The following is a 16943-nucleotide window of genomic DNA, read 5'->3' as shown; positions in this document are numbered from 1 at the left end:
CAAGGAACTTTAAAGTCTTTTCATACTGCCCTAAGCAAAGCTCATAAATAAGCTTTTCAGATGTGGTTTGGGCTGCAGGCATGGTTTGATCCAGAGATTCATCACATCACCAACTCTATTTACGTCTTGTAATTTTCCCAGCTCTGACTCCTCCATGTATCAGCCTCATCCTCACAGCGGCTTCTCTTGCAGTGTCAAGAACACTGCAGCAGACCCTGACCTCACTCAGGCACCACAGCATCCAGAAGAAGAGAGAGCACCTCTGCTCAGCGTGCCCAGCGTGGTTCACTCTGATTTTACCGGCTTGGGTTACATGCCTGCCACCCTTATCCAGTCACCATAATCAGGGAATGTGACATGCTGATTGGCCAGCCAAGGGGTGGAGTCATAGTCTCTGGAACTGCTGGCCTCTCCATATAGAAATCAGGGCATTGGAAAGGGAGGGGGAGTGGGCTGGGGAGTAGAGGCTGGGCCATAACTGGCACTTTGTTCTCCACTGACCTGGTCCCCCTCTGAGTCTGCAGAGCCTGGAAATAAATAAGGGTTCCTGAGAGTTTGCCAGTCACCTTGTTTCATCCATCTGGGGCTCTGGATCCAGGTGTGGGTTGATGGACCGCCCCGACTGGCCCTCTCCTGGGTCTGACCACATTCTTCTCTTCTTCTCTCCAGAAAGAGATTACTGCAGTTTATGTGACAAGCAGCCAATTGGGAGGCTGCTTTTCCGGCAGTTCTGTGAAACCAGACCTGGGCTGGAGTGTTACATTCAGTTCCTGGACTCAGTGGTAAGTCCCTGCTTCTGGGAGGAGGCCCTTTGGTCCTCTGTGATCAGCAATTGTTTTCGTCTGGAGGAAAAGACAGACCATGTGGTTTAGAAGGGTGAAGAATAAACTGGTTGCTTAAGAAACTTCCACTGCAGACTTGGAGAATGCAGACTTGTCTCCAGGTCTACACCTGCTGGGTGACCATGGTTAGGCCACCTTCCTCTCTGGGCCTCGGTTGCTGCTGCTTTAAAGTGAGGCTGTGTCAGTTCTCTGATTCCCGGAGCCTGGGTTGTTATGCAGGGGAGCGCCTGAGGAAGTCGGGCAGGTTTCCCAGCACCCCAAGGTAGTTCTCGGCTTCCACGACCCCTTCCTGAGCAGAGAACCCATTTTCTAAAGTTCTAAAGCTTGTGTGTGTGTCTTTGTTTACTGTCTGCTTCTCTGCCAGAATGCAAGCTCCCTGAGGCCAGGACCCTGGGCTCACCCCTGCTGTATGGGGCGCATACAGGCATTCAGTAGATGTTTGTGGAATGACCATGTGTTGGCTGTTTCAAGCCAAGCTGACAGCTGCTGGCATCACTGGCTGCTGGCATACGTGCTCTTCCTTACCCCATGGGGACTTCCTTCAGACGTACTGGTCGTTCATTTGTTTAACAAATGCTGATTGATCTGCAGGGGCTTTTAGGATAGGATGTAGGAAGATGCAGGAGTCCCTCGGCACTTGCCCAAGAAGGCAGGGCCCCTCAGCCTGGCTCACTGCTCTTGGGGTTTCTATCAAAGGAAGGTGGACAAGGGGTGGGGCGGTGAGGAATGGAGACCAGTCATGAAAGGAATGGGGTCATCCAGGCTCCCCCTCCCAGGGCAGGGAGCCAAGATGCTGTGGTTTCCTACAGGCCCTAATGCCATCATTGGCTGCAGCCATTCCGACCTCTGTCTTGGCTTGTGGGACAGCCCTTTGGGGCCCAAGTTTCTGTGTCTGCTTCAGGGTCTCCATGTGGATCTCTAGACCAAGACAAACTGCCCACTGAAGGTCTCCATAGGAAGTTGCATGGGACCCCTCAAAGTCAACGTGTGCAAAACAAACCCAGCACCTTCCCCCAGGTCCCCACAGCTACCAGCTCTGATGTATTCTCTGTTCCAGGGACGAGCACCTCACAGCCACCCAAGCCTTGAAATCCTTCCATTGTCTCTGTCCTCTCCCACTCCCCTCCTGATCAAGGACCCTGTGCTTGGCTCCTTGGTCTCTCCCAGAGCAGTTCCCTCACCTCCTCAGCCTCTGCCTTGGTCTTAGAGCAGGTTCTTGCACATCTCATATGTGGTACGACAATTCTCAACCTTGGCTGAACAGTCGAAACACCAGGGGAGCCTTAAAAAAATACCAGTGCCCGAGCTGAAGCCCAGACTCATTAGTTTGAATCTCTGGAGGTGGGGCCTACTGTTTTCATAACTTTTTATTATGGAAAATTTCGAACTATAAAAAGTAGAAATTGACAGAATACTATAATGAACTCCCAGGCACACTTCACCCCACTTCAACAATTGCGAACTCACGGCCAATCTTGTTCCACCACATCCCCCCTCTTGTAGCATTTTGTAGCAGATCTCACATTTATTATTTCATCTCTGAACATTTCAGTATGCATCTCTAAACAATAAGGGCTCTTTAAGAAAAAATACAGTACCGTTATCACAGCTAAAAAAAATTCTTTACTATCTTCAAATATTAGTCAATATTCAAGTTTCTGATTTTCTCATGCTTTTTATAGATGTGTGTTTTAACATCTCCCCTTGTTTATGCAGGAGAGCGTCCCATAGTCTGATTTACGCTCTCACTCCCATGTGTCATCTGACAGATTCCTCTGTGTTTCTTGTAAATTGCTCATTGGATCTAGAAACTTGGTCAGATTCAGTTTCAATTTTAGTGGGTGGTGGGGACTGACTTCATAAGTAGTTTCATATTCTTCTGTCAGGGGCTATATGGTATCTGGTTGTCTTTCTTTTTGAGATGGTAGTAGCCATTGACATTCAATACCTAAATCTGTTGATTAATTAGGGGTTGCAACATGGTGACATTCTAACTCTATCATTCTTTCTTCATTTGCTAACTTTCCCGCGTCCTTTCGATTACTATTTGGTTTCCCAGTGGTAAAGTTCATATGGGAAATGCTTGACTCTTTTCCTGTATTTATGTTTTCAAAGTACCCAGTTGGTTCACTAGCATCCTCCAATAGTAATAACCAGTTAGAGTTTCAAACATGTGGATTTAAAAAAGAATGTGTTTTGATGCATGATAGTCATTATCCTTATTGGTGCTCCATGGTCTCATCATTGGCCACTGGAGCCCTTCAGATTGGCTTCTGAGCTCATGAGAGGACCCTTAATCACTGGCAGCCACCTTGCTGTCTGGTGTGATATGATGTTCTGAGCTCATCTTGTATGTTTCCTGCCCTAAACCTGGAGTCCGTCATTTCTCCAAGGAGCCCTGGTTCCTTTTACTGAGAAATGCTACTTGGAGACCACAGTTTGGCACTAGGGGTACCCATTACTAGATTGGCCATTGTTTGTAGCAGACATTGGCATGTTTCAAATCTCCCAGGACTGTACTGTGTATCCAGGGTTGGGAATCATTGACACCAGGATAAAATTGAAGTTCTGTGGCTGACTTCCCAGACCTTCCACTGATGGGCCCCTGCCCTCCCTTTCATCCTTGGAGGTTCCTCTGGGTCTTTCTTGAGCCCTGCATTCTGGCCCCATCACTGCTTGTGATGGCTCTGACTTGCCAGGCTGATTGAAGCCTCTTGGCCCCGGCTCCCTCACTCTTGCTGCCTGAAGTGCCTCCCCATGTCCTCTCTGCTTGGTGAATACCTGCTCATTCTCCTGCTTTCTGCTCCCAGAAGGCTTCCCTGACTGCCCTCTCTCCCTGCTGTGCCCTCTGCTCCAGGTGCTTGCTCCGACATGCACCTGAGTCTCATTACTGTGCCATTCTGACAGAATGGCATCTTGCCTAAGAGCACAGGCTCCAGAGACAGACCAGCTGGCAGTGAGACCTTGGGCAGGTGCTTAACCTCTCTGTGCCTCACGTCTTCATCTGTAAGTGGAGACACACTTGTATCTGATGGTGGTAGAGGCATTGATGAGTTCACACTGCTCAGAGCAGTGTCCGGCATGTCACAGATGCCCAGTGAATGTAGTCATTAGGGTTTACTTGGGTGCCTGTCTCCTCTGCTAACCAGAAGTCTCTTTGTAGCACAATGTAATGTAGCTCATCATCTCTGAATCCTCAGCCTACAACGCCTCACCTGACAGATGGTCAGTGCTCAGGATGTGGGCCCAGTGGAGGCGGTGACTTGCCCAGGGTCACACCAGAAGTGAGTGGCAGAGCTATGCCTGAACCCAGGTCTCCTGGCCCCCAACCCACTGCTCTTTCCTCTACATCATGCTGCCTCTGAGGTGACGTGGATTCTGGCAAATTGGATCAGGCTTTCTAGGGTCTTCGGTGGGGTGGGCTCTTTGTTGAAAGTAGATCTACCATGAATCCTTTTGCAAAGCAATCCCTCAGCGCCCCCACAAGCCTGTTTAGTGATGTACTACTTCTCCTAGATTGCATTTTCTTAAATCAAGACCCAGAAATCTGAAAAGCCAAGACTCCTTGATTCTGTTCTCAATCCTACTCCCATAGCCAGGCTGGGAGAACATTGGGTTTTCTGTTTCGTTTGTGAACTGGCAGACCCACTACATGTCACAAGGATTCCCCTCGTCAGGGTCTTTGTCGCCACCAGACTTGGGGGCTACTGGCCAAGATGTATCCACAGCCCCCAGCCCAGCCCACCTCAAAGTGCCTGGAGTGTTCACAACCCTATGTGGCCTGTGAGCCCTTAGCAGGACCTGGGTCTTGTTTTCTTTTCTCCTGGGTTCACAGAACACCTTGACCCTGGCAAGGCCTTCACTTGGAGCAGGAAGAGAAGCCCCGGGATCATGCTCCTGGCCATTCTTTTAGTCTTTCATTCGTTTAAGAAAAATCCTCTCTGCCAGGCACAGTAGCAGGCCCTTGAGATAAACCACTGAATGAAATGGGCCAAGATCTCTGCCCTCATGATGTTTACATTCTCTCCAGGGAGAGAGAGGCCATAATCAAGAAGCATAATAACTGAGTATCGATACAGAAGGTTAGAAGGTGATAAGGGGGATTGAAAAAGAAAACTGGAGCATGGAAGGGAGGTTGGGAGTGTGGAAATGGGGACACTGTTGTAGGATTAAGTAGGGCGCTCAGCAGAGATGTCTCTGAGAAGGTGATGTTTGACTGAGGCTTGGAAGGAGTTGAGGGAGTTAGCTGGGTGAGTATGTGGTGGAAGACATCTCAGGCAGTGGAACAGCCAGTGCAAAGGCCTGCAGGCAACGGTGTGGTGGCTGGAGTGGAGGGAGCAGGGGCAGAGGGATCTAGGACAGGTGTCAATCATGCAAGACCTTGTGCCATTAAAGAACCTTGACTTTGGCTTTGCGTGAAATGGGGGAGCCAGTGGAGGGTTTTGAGCAGAACAGCGGCATGGTCTGACTTAGGTCCTTTTAAACGACCCTCTGGCTCCTGTGTTGGGAACAGACTATGGGGGACTATGGTGGGAGCGGGGAGCTCTGATAGGAGGCTCCCTCAGCCGTCCAGGTGAGGGCTGATGGTGGCTTGAGCCAGCGCGGGAGCAGTCGGCAGTGGTGAGAAGTGGTTGGATTTGGGGCGTGTCTTGAAGGCAAAGTTAACAATATTTTCTGATGCCCTGGGGCTGAGAGAGAAGCATTATGGATGACTTGAAAAGGTTGACATGGGCAACTGGAAGGATGGAGTAAGGGTAGGGCTGTGGGGGGCTTGAGGGGGGAAGATCAGGAGCTCCATTTTAGGCACCCTCAGCTCGAGATGACTATCAGACATCCAAGTGGAGACGTTCGAGGGGAGGTGGGTGTTCAAGTCTGGAGTTTGTGAGAAAGATCTGGGCTGGAAGTAGAAAATTCGGAGTTGTCAATGTATAGCTGGTATTTACAGCCATGGGCTGGATGAGCTCACCAAGGAGATGAGTGTGGATGGAGGAGAGATGGGGACAAAAGACTGAATCCTGGACCAAGGCTGCTCCCCATTTGGAAAAGGTGAAGCATCAGCAGCTTTGGGACCTGTTTAGAGAGTTGATGAGGCAGAGCGGGGCAAGGCTAAACCCAGGAGCTAGTGGAATTTTCCAGCCACATGTCTTGTTAGACACTTATAGTCAGTTTGAGAAGAAGAAAAAAAAAAAAAATCCAATGGATGCCCATTTTCATTCTGGTCGTGCAGACGTTCCCTTGTGCTGGGCCTGTACCAAGAGCTTTTTTTTTGGAAAGGAAATGTAAGTCTGGCTCTGGTGCTGACGCAACAAACGCTCTTTACATATGCCTTAACGAAGCCGCCACTCGCAAGAGGCTGACTCCGTCCTCTCGTGTTTTTGTCTGCATCCCTGGGAATTAGCGAGGCCTTTTCATCACCCACCTTGACGTCAAATGACCAGCCTTTGGAACACCTCTTTTACGCATGGAGACTTTATTGAGTTTTCCAGGGCTGGCGCAATTCTCGTCTGAAATACATTTTTTCTTCCATCCTGACTGGAACTCCGAGGAGGGAGGAGGTAGCGGTGTCCTGGTGTTGCATACCGCCCCAGTGCTCTCTGGCTCAGCCAGCGCCGTCCACATGGTTCCCACCTCTATGCTGAATTTCTGTCAAGTGGAGTTTATTAAAAATACCCTGTCCTCACTGGGCTCTGATGTAGCCCCCAGGAAAGGCTGCTTTCCTGCTCAGTCCTAATGTCTGAGTTTCTCAAGACCAGTAGAAGACTGTGGCTGTTTTAAAGTGGGGCCTGGATGATCCTGGGGGCAGCAGAATGGTTTGTGCATCATTCATCACAATGCTTCTGGGAGCCAGAGAAAGACTCCTGTGCAGCCCTCTCACAGAGAAATGGAGTCAAGGCTGTGACTAGATTTGGCTTCTGGAGGGTGAAGAGAGTTTGCCCAGCTGGTCAGGGGATCAGAAGGGGTTCTAGGCTAGTGTCAACCTCCCCGGGGCCAAGAGGGTCTCGTCATGGACTCCTTAAAGATACATGCACTGCTTCTCTAACCTGTTTTCTGGAACTTTGATGGCACGCCAGATCATTTGAAACCCTCCTGTCCCCACATTTGGGTGCAACTTAAAATTTTCAGGTCTCTTCTCTTTGGGGTTGGGGGTTTGGCAGATACTCAGCCAGATTCACTCAGCACATATTTATTGGATGTCTCCAACGCGTCACACTCTGTTCTAGCAGTTGGAGACTACACGGTGAGCAGAAGTAAGTTCCTGCCCTCGTGGAGCTTGCTTCCTTGTTAAATGATAAATCGAAAAAAAAATAAATAAATAAGGAAGAATTTTTAATGAAATGATACTTGGATACCTATTAAGTATTCATTATCCATTGCTGTGTCAGAAATTACCTCAAAACTGAGCAGCTTGAAACAACAATAAACATTTATTATTTCGTAGTTTTTGTGGATCAAGAATTTGGGAATGGTTTACCTAGGTGCTACTGGTTCAATTTCTCTCAAAAGGTTATGTCAAGATGTTGGCTGAGGCTGCAGTCATCTGAAGGCTTGACCGTGGCTGGAGGGTCTGTTTCCAAACTTACATACGTGGCTGGCAGGTTGGTGCTGGCTGTTGGCCAGAGGCCTCGATTGTTTTCCATGTGAACCTCTCCATAGGACTACTTACGTGTCCTCATAACATGGGTGGCTTTCCCCAGAGTGAGTGATCCAAAGAGTATTTAGAAGCTTCAATGTCTTTTATAACCTAGTCTCGGAGGTCCCATAATGTCGTTCCCCTAATATCCTCCTGGTTACATAGGTTAACGCTCCTCACTATGGACAGAGACTTCTCAAGGGCGTGACCATCAGGAGACTAGGATTATTGAAGGCATCTTGGAGACTGATGACTACTATATGAGGTTACAACAAATGAAATCTCACGTCAGGAAATGCTAAGAGGCACTCTAAGCCATTCATTAGCCCAGAACTATAGAAAATCACTTGAAATTAGAGGGCTATGACCCGGCTTTAGATATGCCTGGTTATCCTGAAATTTTGTTGTGAAATGATGCCTCACCAGGGAAACTAAGTATTCTGCTTCTCTTATCTATGAGTCATGCCCAGTATTTCTCTTTGTCTTTCTATCACTGCTGTGATCTTCCCAAAGAGGGAAGGTGGAGCGTGGTACTCATTCTTCAGATGGACATAGAGACCCCCAGAGCAGTTGGTGATGCCAGACCCTGGGAGCAGGGTCATCTTGAAAAAGTACTACTTACAAAATATGTTCATATAGTGGATGTCTATGGGATTGTCCAGTCTCCTGGGGACCCCACCCATACTCCAAAACAACGTGGCTCTCCTAGAAGCTACCATGTTCTTAATGATGTCACCCCCAAATCATAGTTGATTGGAGTAAGGGTGAGCCTGTGAGCCAATGGAGGCCAATGAATCCTTTCTCCGGGATTTCTAGACTTTAGGGGAAGTCCTTCTCTGGTAGAGAAGGCTTAAAATAAAAAACCTGGGAGCCATTGACTGCCATGTTTCCTACTTCTGAAGCAAGCCAGTCGGCACTGAAGATGAGGCGCGCACACACACTCACGGATAAGAGTGTGTTCCAGAAGTGCTCACATCCCTGGTTCCTGGTGCTTTGGGCCTGGCTATTCCATTCTTGCCACAGTTTGGTTGTTCAATGCATTCTTGGATTTCAGGAGCCAAGAGGGTACAGTTTTGCTTGAGCTAGGTTAGGTTGGGATTCTTTTCACTTAGAGCAAAAGAGTAATGGAGAGTCGAAGACCTTTGCCTGGTGGCCTTATGAGCCTTGGTGGGGAGAGAGGACAGAGAGAGAATTCTGGGAGTGGGGAAAGAGGAGAAGCAACGAGGCAGTGCAGGGGTGGCGGTGGGGGTGGGGGAGATCCACTCAGGGCTGAGACTCTCAGGAGAAGAGTGATGGGCAGACAGGAGGTGACGGCATGGCTATGGGACTCTGACAGCTACTGGTAAGCTGATCACCTCCACCTGAGAGAGGGGGCAGCACCCCTTTCCCCCTTTGTTCTTTTCAGTGTTTGCCCCAGCCAGGACACGTTTCACAAGCTGGTGGCTATGGTGCTGTCAGTAAGGGCTGGGGTCACTCCTATCACTCTCATCTATATCCCAACTCGGCCAGGGATCTGCCCTTCCTTCCCTTCTTTCTCTGGTCCTGTCCCATCTGTTGTCCCACAGGGAGCCAGTGAATCCCCTCCTGACCCAGGCCCAAGAGGGCTCCTCAGATGGCAGCCAGAGATCAGAGAACAGTCCGTCTGCCCAGGTGGGCACAGGCTTTGGGGCTGACCAGGCCCATCTGATCTTGGGGCCCCTGGAGGACACTGCCTTCTGCAGGGCTTCTTCATTCTAGCTGGGGAGCAGGGAGGGTGCAAGGTGAGTGTCCACCCATCCGAAGCATTGTTCAGCGTCTCAGTCAGGGTCCTGGCAGGGATTGGGTGGCCCGCCCACGTGGGAATGAAGGAGAGTTTAATGGAGGGCTATTGACATAGTGCTACCTGCTGATGCCATAGGTCTGAGCCTTCGCCACCTCTAGACCTGAGGGGACAAGGGAGAGGACTGATAGCTGGATCTTCAGAAGAGGGTGCAGGCACCTGTGGTGCCCAGACAGAGAGGGAGCCAGCAGACAGCTACCCCCCCCATCACTCTCGCCTGCCCTGCAGCAGGGGGCAGGATGGCTCCGGAGGGGTAGGTGGGGGCCCCCCAGCCTGCAGAGTCAGCACAGGCAAAATGCCGAGGCCAGTGTGGGTGGAGCTGGGTGTTTCTCCAGAAAGGGCTGTGGTGAGCATCACTGCCAGCCAGGCACGTCACTTGTCCCTGCCGCGAGGACTCTGGAAAAGCTGACCACATCGGTAATTACAGAATCCGGAGGTGGCAAGACCTCATAGCATCTCTGACTTCATCTTCTTGTCGGGGCAGGAGAAGGTCTCCCGGGAGAAGGAGGTGACATCTAAAGTTAGTCAGAGGCTGAGAGGAAGTCAGCTCAGACTCCCTGCTCTTCAAACCGGTGCCGGCTGCTTTGAAAACGTGGTGGGTCCCCTTGACCGGCTTGCACTCTTCGTGTTTGTAAAAATCATCAGAGGGAAATGTGTTTGAAGAGAGAGGATGTATTTTCTGAGACTGATGATGCAATTAGAGCAGGCCAAGAGATGAAATATTAGGTTTATAAACTAAAATGTACACAGATGTTTATGCTTTTTGGCAGACACAGGTACATAAATAATTATTTTTGCCTTAGACTCAGTGTAGTATTCTGCTCTTTGTGTTGGCGCAGCGTCTCCTCCCGCGGCCGTTCCTGTGTTTGGCATAAATCACAGTGCAGAGAAGAGGCTCCTTAAGTGGGGGCTCCCTCGGCTGGCACCTTCGGTGTATCTGGGGAGGAGAAAGGCACTCCGAGGGGATTGGCCTCAGTGCCCTTCGGCTCTCTGGCTGTTAGGGTTGAGCTCTGGGCGGGAGAAGGTTTCAAGCGGGCATTGCAGTGGAGAGGATGCTGTGTGTCCCCTCTGCTGGGGGAGGGGATAAGGCCCCCCACCCTCTCTGCTGGGAGGGGACTCTCTTACAGAGGGAGGTCACGGGGGCATCCTTGCATGTGGTTGACTTCTCTCTTCATTGAAGTCATTGTCTGGCTGCCATTTCCCGAGCCAACTCCAATTGCAAAACTCTAGGCTGCTGGCCCAACCTCTTATTTGCTGCTTAAGTTTTCTGATTCAAGCTGATTTCAGCAGCTTTTGCCCACTACCTGGGCAAGGGTTTTCTCGTAGCAGTGGGCTCCCAGGTGGTCCCCCGCCTCGGGCAGTGTGATTGGCCTGAGCTCTGCCTGCCCCACTGGGCTGCCATGGTGCCTTCTCTCTGTAGGTGGCCTCTCAGGATGTGTCCCCCAGGAGACCCTCTTGGGGGTCCCTGCGGAGACATGGCCTGTCACTCCAGGTGACCTAATCAGTGTGGAAAGCCCAACTGGAAGCCTTCTGTTGGTTTTCTGCCTCCCAACACAAATGCGCTTCAAGTGGTGGTGACCTGACATGGACTCTCAAAGAAAGGCCTTTTGATCCAGCCCGGGGATGCCTGTCCCCGTGTGCTCCTGGCTGCCTCCCTGTGGAACCGTGGCGCCCAGCCGCCCAGCCGGGCCTCTGCTGGGAGGCAGCTGACCTGAAAGTGATGTTATTTTTTTAACGTGGGTTTTAGTACCCAAAGCAATAATATTTTCAGCTGGTTATTGAGGCTGATTAGTGAGCCTTAGGCCTCCATTTGGTTAAAAGAGCCTCCTTCACGGATATATTTTGGGACAGTGCAAATCCAGGGTTCTGCATGGATTGAGTTACCCCAAAGTTGGTCGGCCATTTGCCCAGGGCCTGGGCCTTGCAAAGCATTCTGGGTAAATTCCCATGGTGCCAGACCACTGGGCGGGGTTTCCAGGGGAGCAGGGCACCCGGCGCCTCTCTCCCCAACCTAGAACAAGGGTGGTCAGTTGTGCCTTAAGGCTCTCAGCCCCTTTAGAGACACAGCTCCTGGCCTGTCACTTGCTAGCTCTGTTGTATTTGAACTGGTTACTTGGCCTCTCTGAGCCTCAGTTTCGTCCTCTGTAAATTGGGAAGAATAATAGCTACCTTGTAGGATGAGCCTATAGTCTACTCCATTCTGTGCGTGGGTGTGCGTGCATGCCTGTGTGTGAGGTTGGGGGGATTACTGGAGAGCACAGAGGGAGGAAATAAGAGGAGAAACTCAAGAAGAAGAAGCCACCTTCTCTCTTTAAAGGGTCTCAAGAAAGCATCAATCAAATCAAATCATCAAGAAATGATCAGTGCCACCAGGCCACTTGAGGGTGAGGAGTCGTTGGCCTCTGGGGAGAAAGGCTGTGAGGCAGGTGGCCCAGTGGAAGTCAGGAGGCCTATGCGCCTGTCCTGGCTCTGCTTCAACCAGCTGTGTGACCTTGTGCCAGTACTTTGCTTCTCTGAGCCTCAGTATCCAGCTCTGTAAAGTGAGGGTGTTGGAATCCTTCCAGAGCCACTATCCCATAGCCTTGGGATCCAAACAATCATAGTGTTAATGTTTCTTCCTTGGAGAAAATCATTGAATCTTGATTCTCCATCAGAAGAGAAATAGTAATACAAGGAAACTCACTCACTTTGGAGGCACACGTGCCTGGCCACCTCTGTGGGCGTTCCAAGCGCAGCCCACGCTTCTCCTTTTTCCAGGAGGGTCTTCTGGGCTGGCCTGGGGTTAATTGTGCCCTAGACACTGGGTTTGAGAGGTTGCCTTGAACTGGGCCGGGAGGGCTGGGGCGTCTGACTCCGCAGTGAGATGGCTGGAGAGGGATCTTCAGTCTGTCTGTGCTGATGTCATTTCCTCTGTCTCTTTAGAAATAGCTGTACTTTTGGACTGAGGCTGACAAATCCTTGGGTGGTGGATTTTGAAACGGTCATAAACAATTGGCAATTAGTTCCCTTGTCTAAATGAGAAAGGCAGGCTTACCCAGGCTTCTCATTTGCTGGAGGCCTTTTCATCCACTTGGCAAATGCATCAGATGTGAGTGAAGGAGCCCCTCTGGGTCAAGGAAAATGAAAGGGTCCGTCTTTGGGAGGCCTCGCTGCTCCAGAGCTGGGTCCCTAGCTTGGCCGGCCATCTGGAGTCCTCAATTCCTTGGTGTTGAGAAAGAGCTCTGCACTTGGAGGTTCAAGTTGCAGCCCTGCCACCTCCCCTGAGTGACCCTGGGCCGCTCTGCTGGACCATCTGCAGATGAAGGCCTACAGTGGTAGCCCCTCCCTCCCCTGTCACTCCCTGAGCTCTTTTGAGGTTCAGACAAGAGCATCTGAGATCTCTGTATGTTCACTTTGTAAAGCAAAAAGCTGCAAAAGGTAAGGTGTCCATATTATTGTTTTCTCTTGTGAGGTGTAATAATGACAGTGGTGACAATTATGGCAACTGTTAATTGACTGTTTTATGTGCCTGGCTCTGGGCTCAGAGCTTTATCACGTTCTAGCTGCACAATTGTGCTTCTTCCGTCTGCATTTTATAGAGGTTAAGAAAGTTGTCCAAGGGCATGCAGCTTGTAAGGTCTGGTGACCTAAGGCAGCCTCTGGGGCGAGTGGGGACTTCCAGTTTGGTGGCTCATTATTTTCCACTGGCTTCCTTTGATTTGTCTAAGTCAGTGGTTCTCGACCCCAGCTGTCCAAGCGCCTGGCCCTCGTGGCCAGCAGATCTGCCTCAGTTGGTGTGGGGTGGGGCCCAAGCACCAGTGTGTGCTCCCCATGATTCTAATGTGCGGTCCGGGAGGAAGCCACTGTTCTAAGCACATGTCCACGGATGGTGCAGAGGAGGGTGGACGGGACGTTCGGGCTCCTTGGCCAGGTCTTCTCCCCTCTCTGGGCCTTAGCTTCTTGCCCTGTGGGAGGAGGGGACTGGTCAGGTGACCTCTGAGGTGTCTTCTCCAGGGGCCTCTAAGGCTCTGGAACTATGAGAAGCTCATGAGCAAATCTATTGTTCTTTTCCTTCTTCTGTTTTAGGCAGAATATGAAGTTACTCCAGATGAAAAACTGGGAGAAAAAGGGAAGGAAATTATGACCAAGTACCTCACCCCAAAGGTAAGAGGCTGTCCAACCCCACAGCAGGAGGAATGGGAGGCCGAATCCAGGAATATGGGCCCCAAGTCTGTGCCAGGCCACGTGGGTGCCCAGCTGGTGGCTGCCATTGGTCTCTGGAGATCCAGAATTCTCATCTTGCACCAGAGGGTACATAAGCCTGGCAGGGCCAAGGTGGGTGGTCCAGGCCTGGGGTGAGGAGACCTACTTCTTGGGGGCCCAGGCCCCTCTGGGGGCCTTCATGCTGCCCATTGCCTACACCCAAGCATTTATGGCAGAGGCAGGGGTCAAGGGTGCCCAGAAGAAAGGGGCACAGCTGGGGTGGTTCTGAGAGGTCAGTGTGGAGGGGAAGGATCTGGGGGTGATCAGGACGGAAAGGGGTTGGCTGAAGCTATGTGGCAGAAGCAACATCAACTGAATTCGTAACAGAGTGCAGAGTACTCTGAATTATGTTCTGGAGTATCTGAAGGGTGAGGGGCTACGCTGACCTCACCTCAGGAGCACCCCCTATGGCTGAAGGAATAGGGGCAGTGCCACCCCGGGGGTTCTGGAGGTATTGCTTCCCTGGAACCTGTGTCTTCTTATGCCCCACATAACAGATAAATGTGTTCTCCATCCAGTTCAAAGAGCCTGGCCTGAGAGACTGGGGTTCTTCTCCCAGCTGTTCTACCCATGCGATCAAGTCATGTTCCCTCAGTGGGCTTCAGTTTCCCTTTCTTAAAAGTGGCCATCCCTGCCAGACCCACCTCCTGGAGGCCTCAAGAGCCTCAGATGAGACCCACATGCAAACAGCTTTGGGCGTGTCCTACATCCCTGTGGGCCAGTGGTGTCTTCGTCCTCACCCAGGACCTAGACACTGTGGGCACTATTCCCCCAGGAAGCGTGCTCCACATGTCCCAGGCTGCTGGTGGACTGAGGTCAGCACAGCCTGTGTGGTGGGGTCCTAGCCATCAGTCCATCCACGCACAATGTGGCAGGAGGAGGCAACACACAGGCAGGCCGGTCAGGAACCGGCCCCACCCCTAGCTTACCATGTGACCTTGGTCTTCCTCTCTCCGGGCCTCAGTGTTCTTTGCTGTAAAATGGGTGAGGCTTGACCAGATAATCTCAGAGTGTCCCTGCAAACTGGACAGTCACAGAGTCCGTCCTCTCCAAGCCCACACTGAGGGAATGACAAGTGATTCACAAGACAAGAACCAAACAATGAGAAACAGAAGGTGAGAGATGCTTCCAGTCAGGGAGAGAGGTATTGCCAATGAGATGTAGAGACTCCCAGGATGTGACCTTCAGCCCCTGAAGAAAGGCAGCCCCTGACCCACCTAAGATTATTAATCAATCAGTTGATTCTCATTTAGCTTAATTCAAAAGACTCCCACCGCCTGCCACCTCGGGGACGCTAATCCCCATGGCTCGTGTCCGTTCATGATTGACTAAAGCTGAATGCAATTAGACATGGACGCTGCAGCCGCACAGGCCGACTTCCACTCAGGCGACAGAGGTAGGATTATGGACAGAAGGAATCCAGGTCCCACACAGCAGCTCCTCCAGCGTCAGGTGGGCTGCTGAAGGCCTGCAGCCCCCTAGTGAAGGCGTCCAGGGTGACACGAGAGGCTTAAAGCCGCTGTGGCTCCTTTGTTTAAAATCAGGCCCTCTCCTGTCCGCGGCACAGAGAGAGTCTCTGTATTTTCATAAGTTTTGTCTACCTGACATAGAAGTCCCTTGAGGTGAGTAAACCTCACCTTGATGTTCTTCTCAGCAAAGGTCGCAGGGGGTGCTCGGCAGCTCTGGTCCTGCCTCACCCGCTCAGATGTTATGGAGGTCCCACGGGCCTTGAGTGTGTGGGGCTCCACCACCCCCCGGATGAGCCCTTGTTCAGGAGTAGGTGTGCTTCTCTCCAGCAGGCGGCCACTGGGCATCTCTCTGGGGGCCAGCCCAGCCTCACACCCAGAGGTGTCTCCTGTGTCATTACTCCTGCTGAGCCACCACCCCGGTTGTCATCCTCTCCCTGCTTCCCTTTGCGTTTCTCTACCTCCACTTCCATCGTAATCATATGCTTCTCTTTATGCGAAGGGCAAACACTCCCGGTGCTTTTGCACATTTCAGAAATGAAAGGGTCGATGCTCATAATATACCTCCAGCTGCTGAACAGGGCTGGCTTGCTCTGTACAAGGTGTTGCCCGCTCTATCTGTGGGGCCAGTGGGCAGCGCTGCCAGGCTTTATTCCAGATAACAGACCTCACTGGCATCTGTGAAGGTTCTGAGGTTGAAAGTGGTCAAGGAGGAGACGTCTGAGCAGGGTCCCAGTTCACCCACAGTTGCAGCTGATGACATGTTGTTGAGCCTGTGGGCGGATCATTTTCAATCTGGCCACCACTTGAAACAGAGTGAACACCGGGGGCATGGACAGGCACCCTGAGCTCAGAGGAGGGACCATGCTGGGGGATTGGTTCCCTGGAGGCGATAAGAACAGGGGTGTGCCAGGCGCCTCCTTGGCGTTATCAGTGACGGTTCCAGCCTCCATGACGTGAGAGGTAGATGGCCTTGTTTACAGACGGCTGCCAGGGCCCAGAGAGGGGAGTAACTTGGTAAGACAGCACAGCTAATAGAATCCTCAGCTGCCCTCAGTAAAGGCCATTTCACTGTGGCTCAGCTTTGCCCATCGAGCTCTCCATTTGCACCCCCTTGGAGCTGCCTACCCACTTGGGTTCCCCCCAAATAATGAAAACTAATATGCATTGAGGACCCACTGTGTACAGGCGCCACTCCACTTAGTCCTTACTCTCCCCACGTGATGTGGTTCTATTGGCTTCATCCTCCGGATGAAGAAGGGGAGACTCAGGAGGGGCTGTCACTGTCCCAGGTCCCACTGCTGGGATCAAGCCCTGGTTGGGATGATCCTGGAGCCCTTGGTCCTTCCCCTGTGGGGCACTATCGTCTCCCCCCTTCCCTGTCCCCTTGCTGCCCTCCCGCTGCCCCCACCCTGGTGCATCTGCCAACCTGGCTGTGATGTGCAGTGAGCATGAAGTGGTTCCTGTGCCTGGCCTTGCTGGCTCTTTTGGCCTATCCAAGGGCTGCTGCGTGGGGCTGCTTTCCTCTCTCCCCCCAGCCGACCTTGTCCAGAAGCCTCTGCTAGCAGACCCCTGGCTGGGCCCTGCAGACCTCCCCAGCCCTGCTCAGCACTGCCTCCAGCTCCCGGAGGGATGGGGCCCACACTCCCCTTCAGCTCATACGGTTTTACAAGTGCCTCAGAGCCTGCCAACATTTTTTCCTTAAGTACTCCTCAATTTTTAAAATTTAAACCACACCATATGTTATGGCCCAGGGGCCTGGGGGAGGTGGTCAAAGCGTCCCGTGGGCCAACTGTTTTCCTACAATAAATTTTCACTGCCTTCCCAGGCCTTCCTGTAGTCACTCTCAGAAACCTGTTTTCCTTGTCAGTGCTGCAGATGCCCCAGGTGCTGGGGAACGAGAGGCCAGGACAGCAGCCGAGCTAGTGGCTGAGGCCCCAGCA

The 16943-nt window shown here is 51.7% G+C and overlaps 1 protein-coding gene across 9 annotated transcripts in view; it reads left to right on the top strand.

Annotated features, from left to right (window-relative positions):
• GRK5 (G protein-coupled receptor kinase 5) overlaps positions 1-16943 on the top strand; it is a 219855-nt gene that overhangs the window by 149448 nt on the left and 53464 nt on the right. For 7 of the 9 annotated variants that reach the window (XM_008525599.2, XM_070588542.1, XM_070588989.1 and 4 more), the window contains 2 exons: positions 670-782; positions 13358-13435. In XM_008525599.2, the coding sequence (XP_008523821.1) occupies positions 670-782; positions 13358-13435 (191 nt within the window). The remainder of the gene's footprint in view (positions 1-669; positions 783-13357; positions 13436-16943) is intronic. The other 2 variants (XM_070588926.1, XM_070588857.1) reach the window with 1 other exon arrangement.

This window comes from Equus przewalskii, chromosome 1, assembly GCF_037783145.1.
Source record: "Equus przewalskii isolate Varuska chromosome 1, EquPr2, whole genome shotgun sequence".
NCBI lineage: Eukaryota > Metazoa > Chordata > Mammalia > Perissodactyla > Equidae > Equus > Equus przewalskii.
This window is presented reverse-complemented; position numbering and strand designations above follow the sequence as displayed.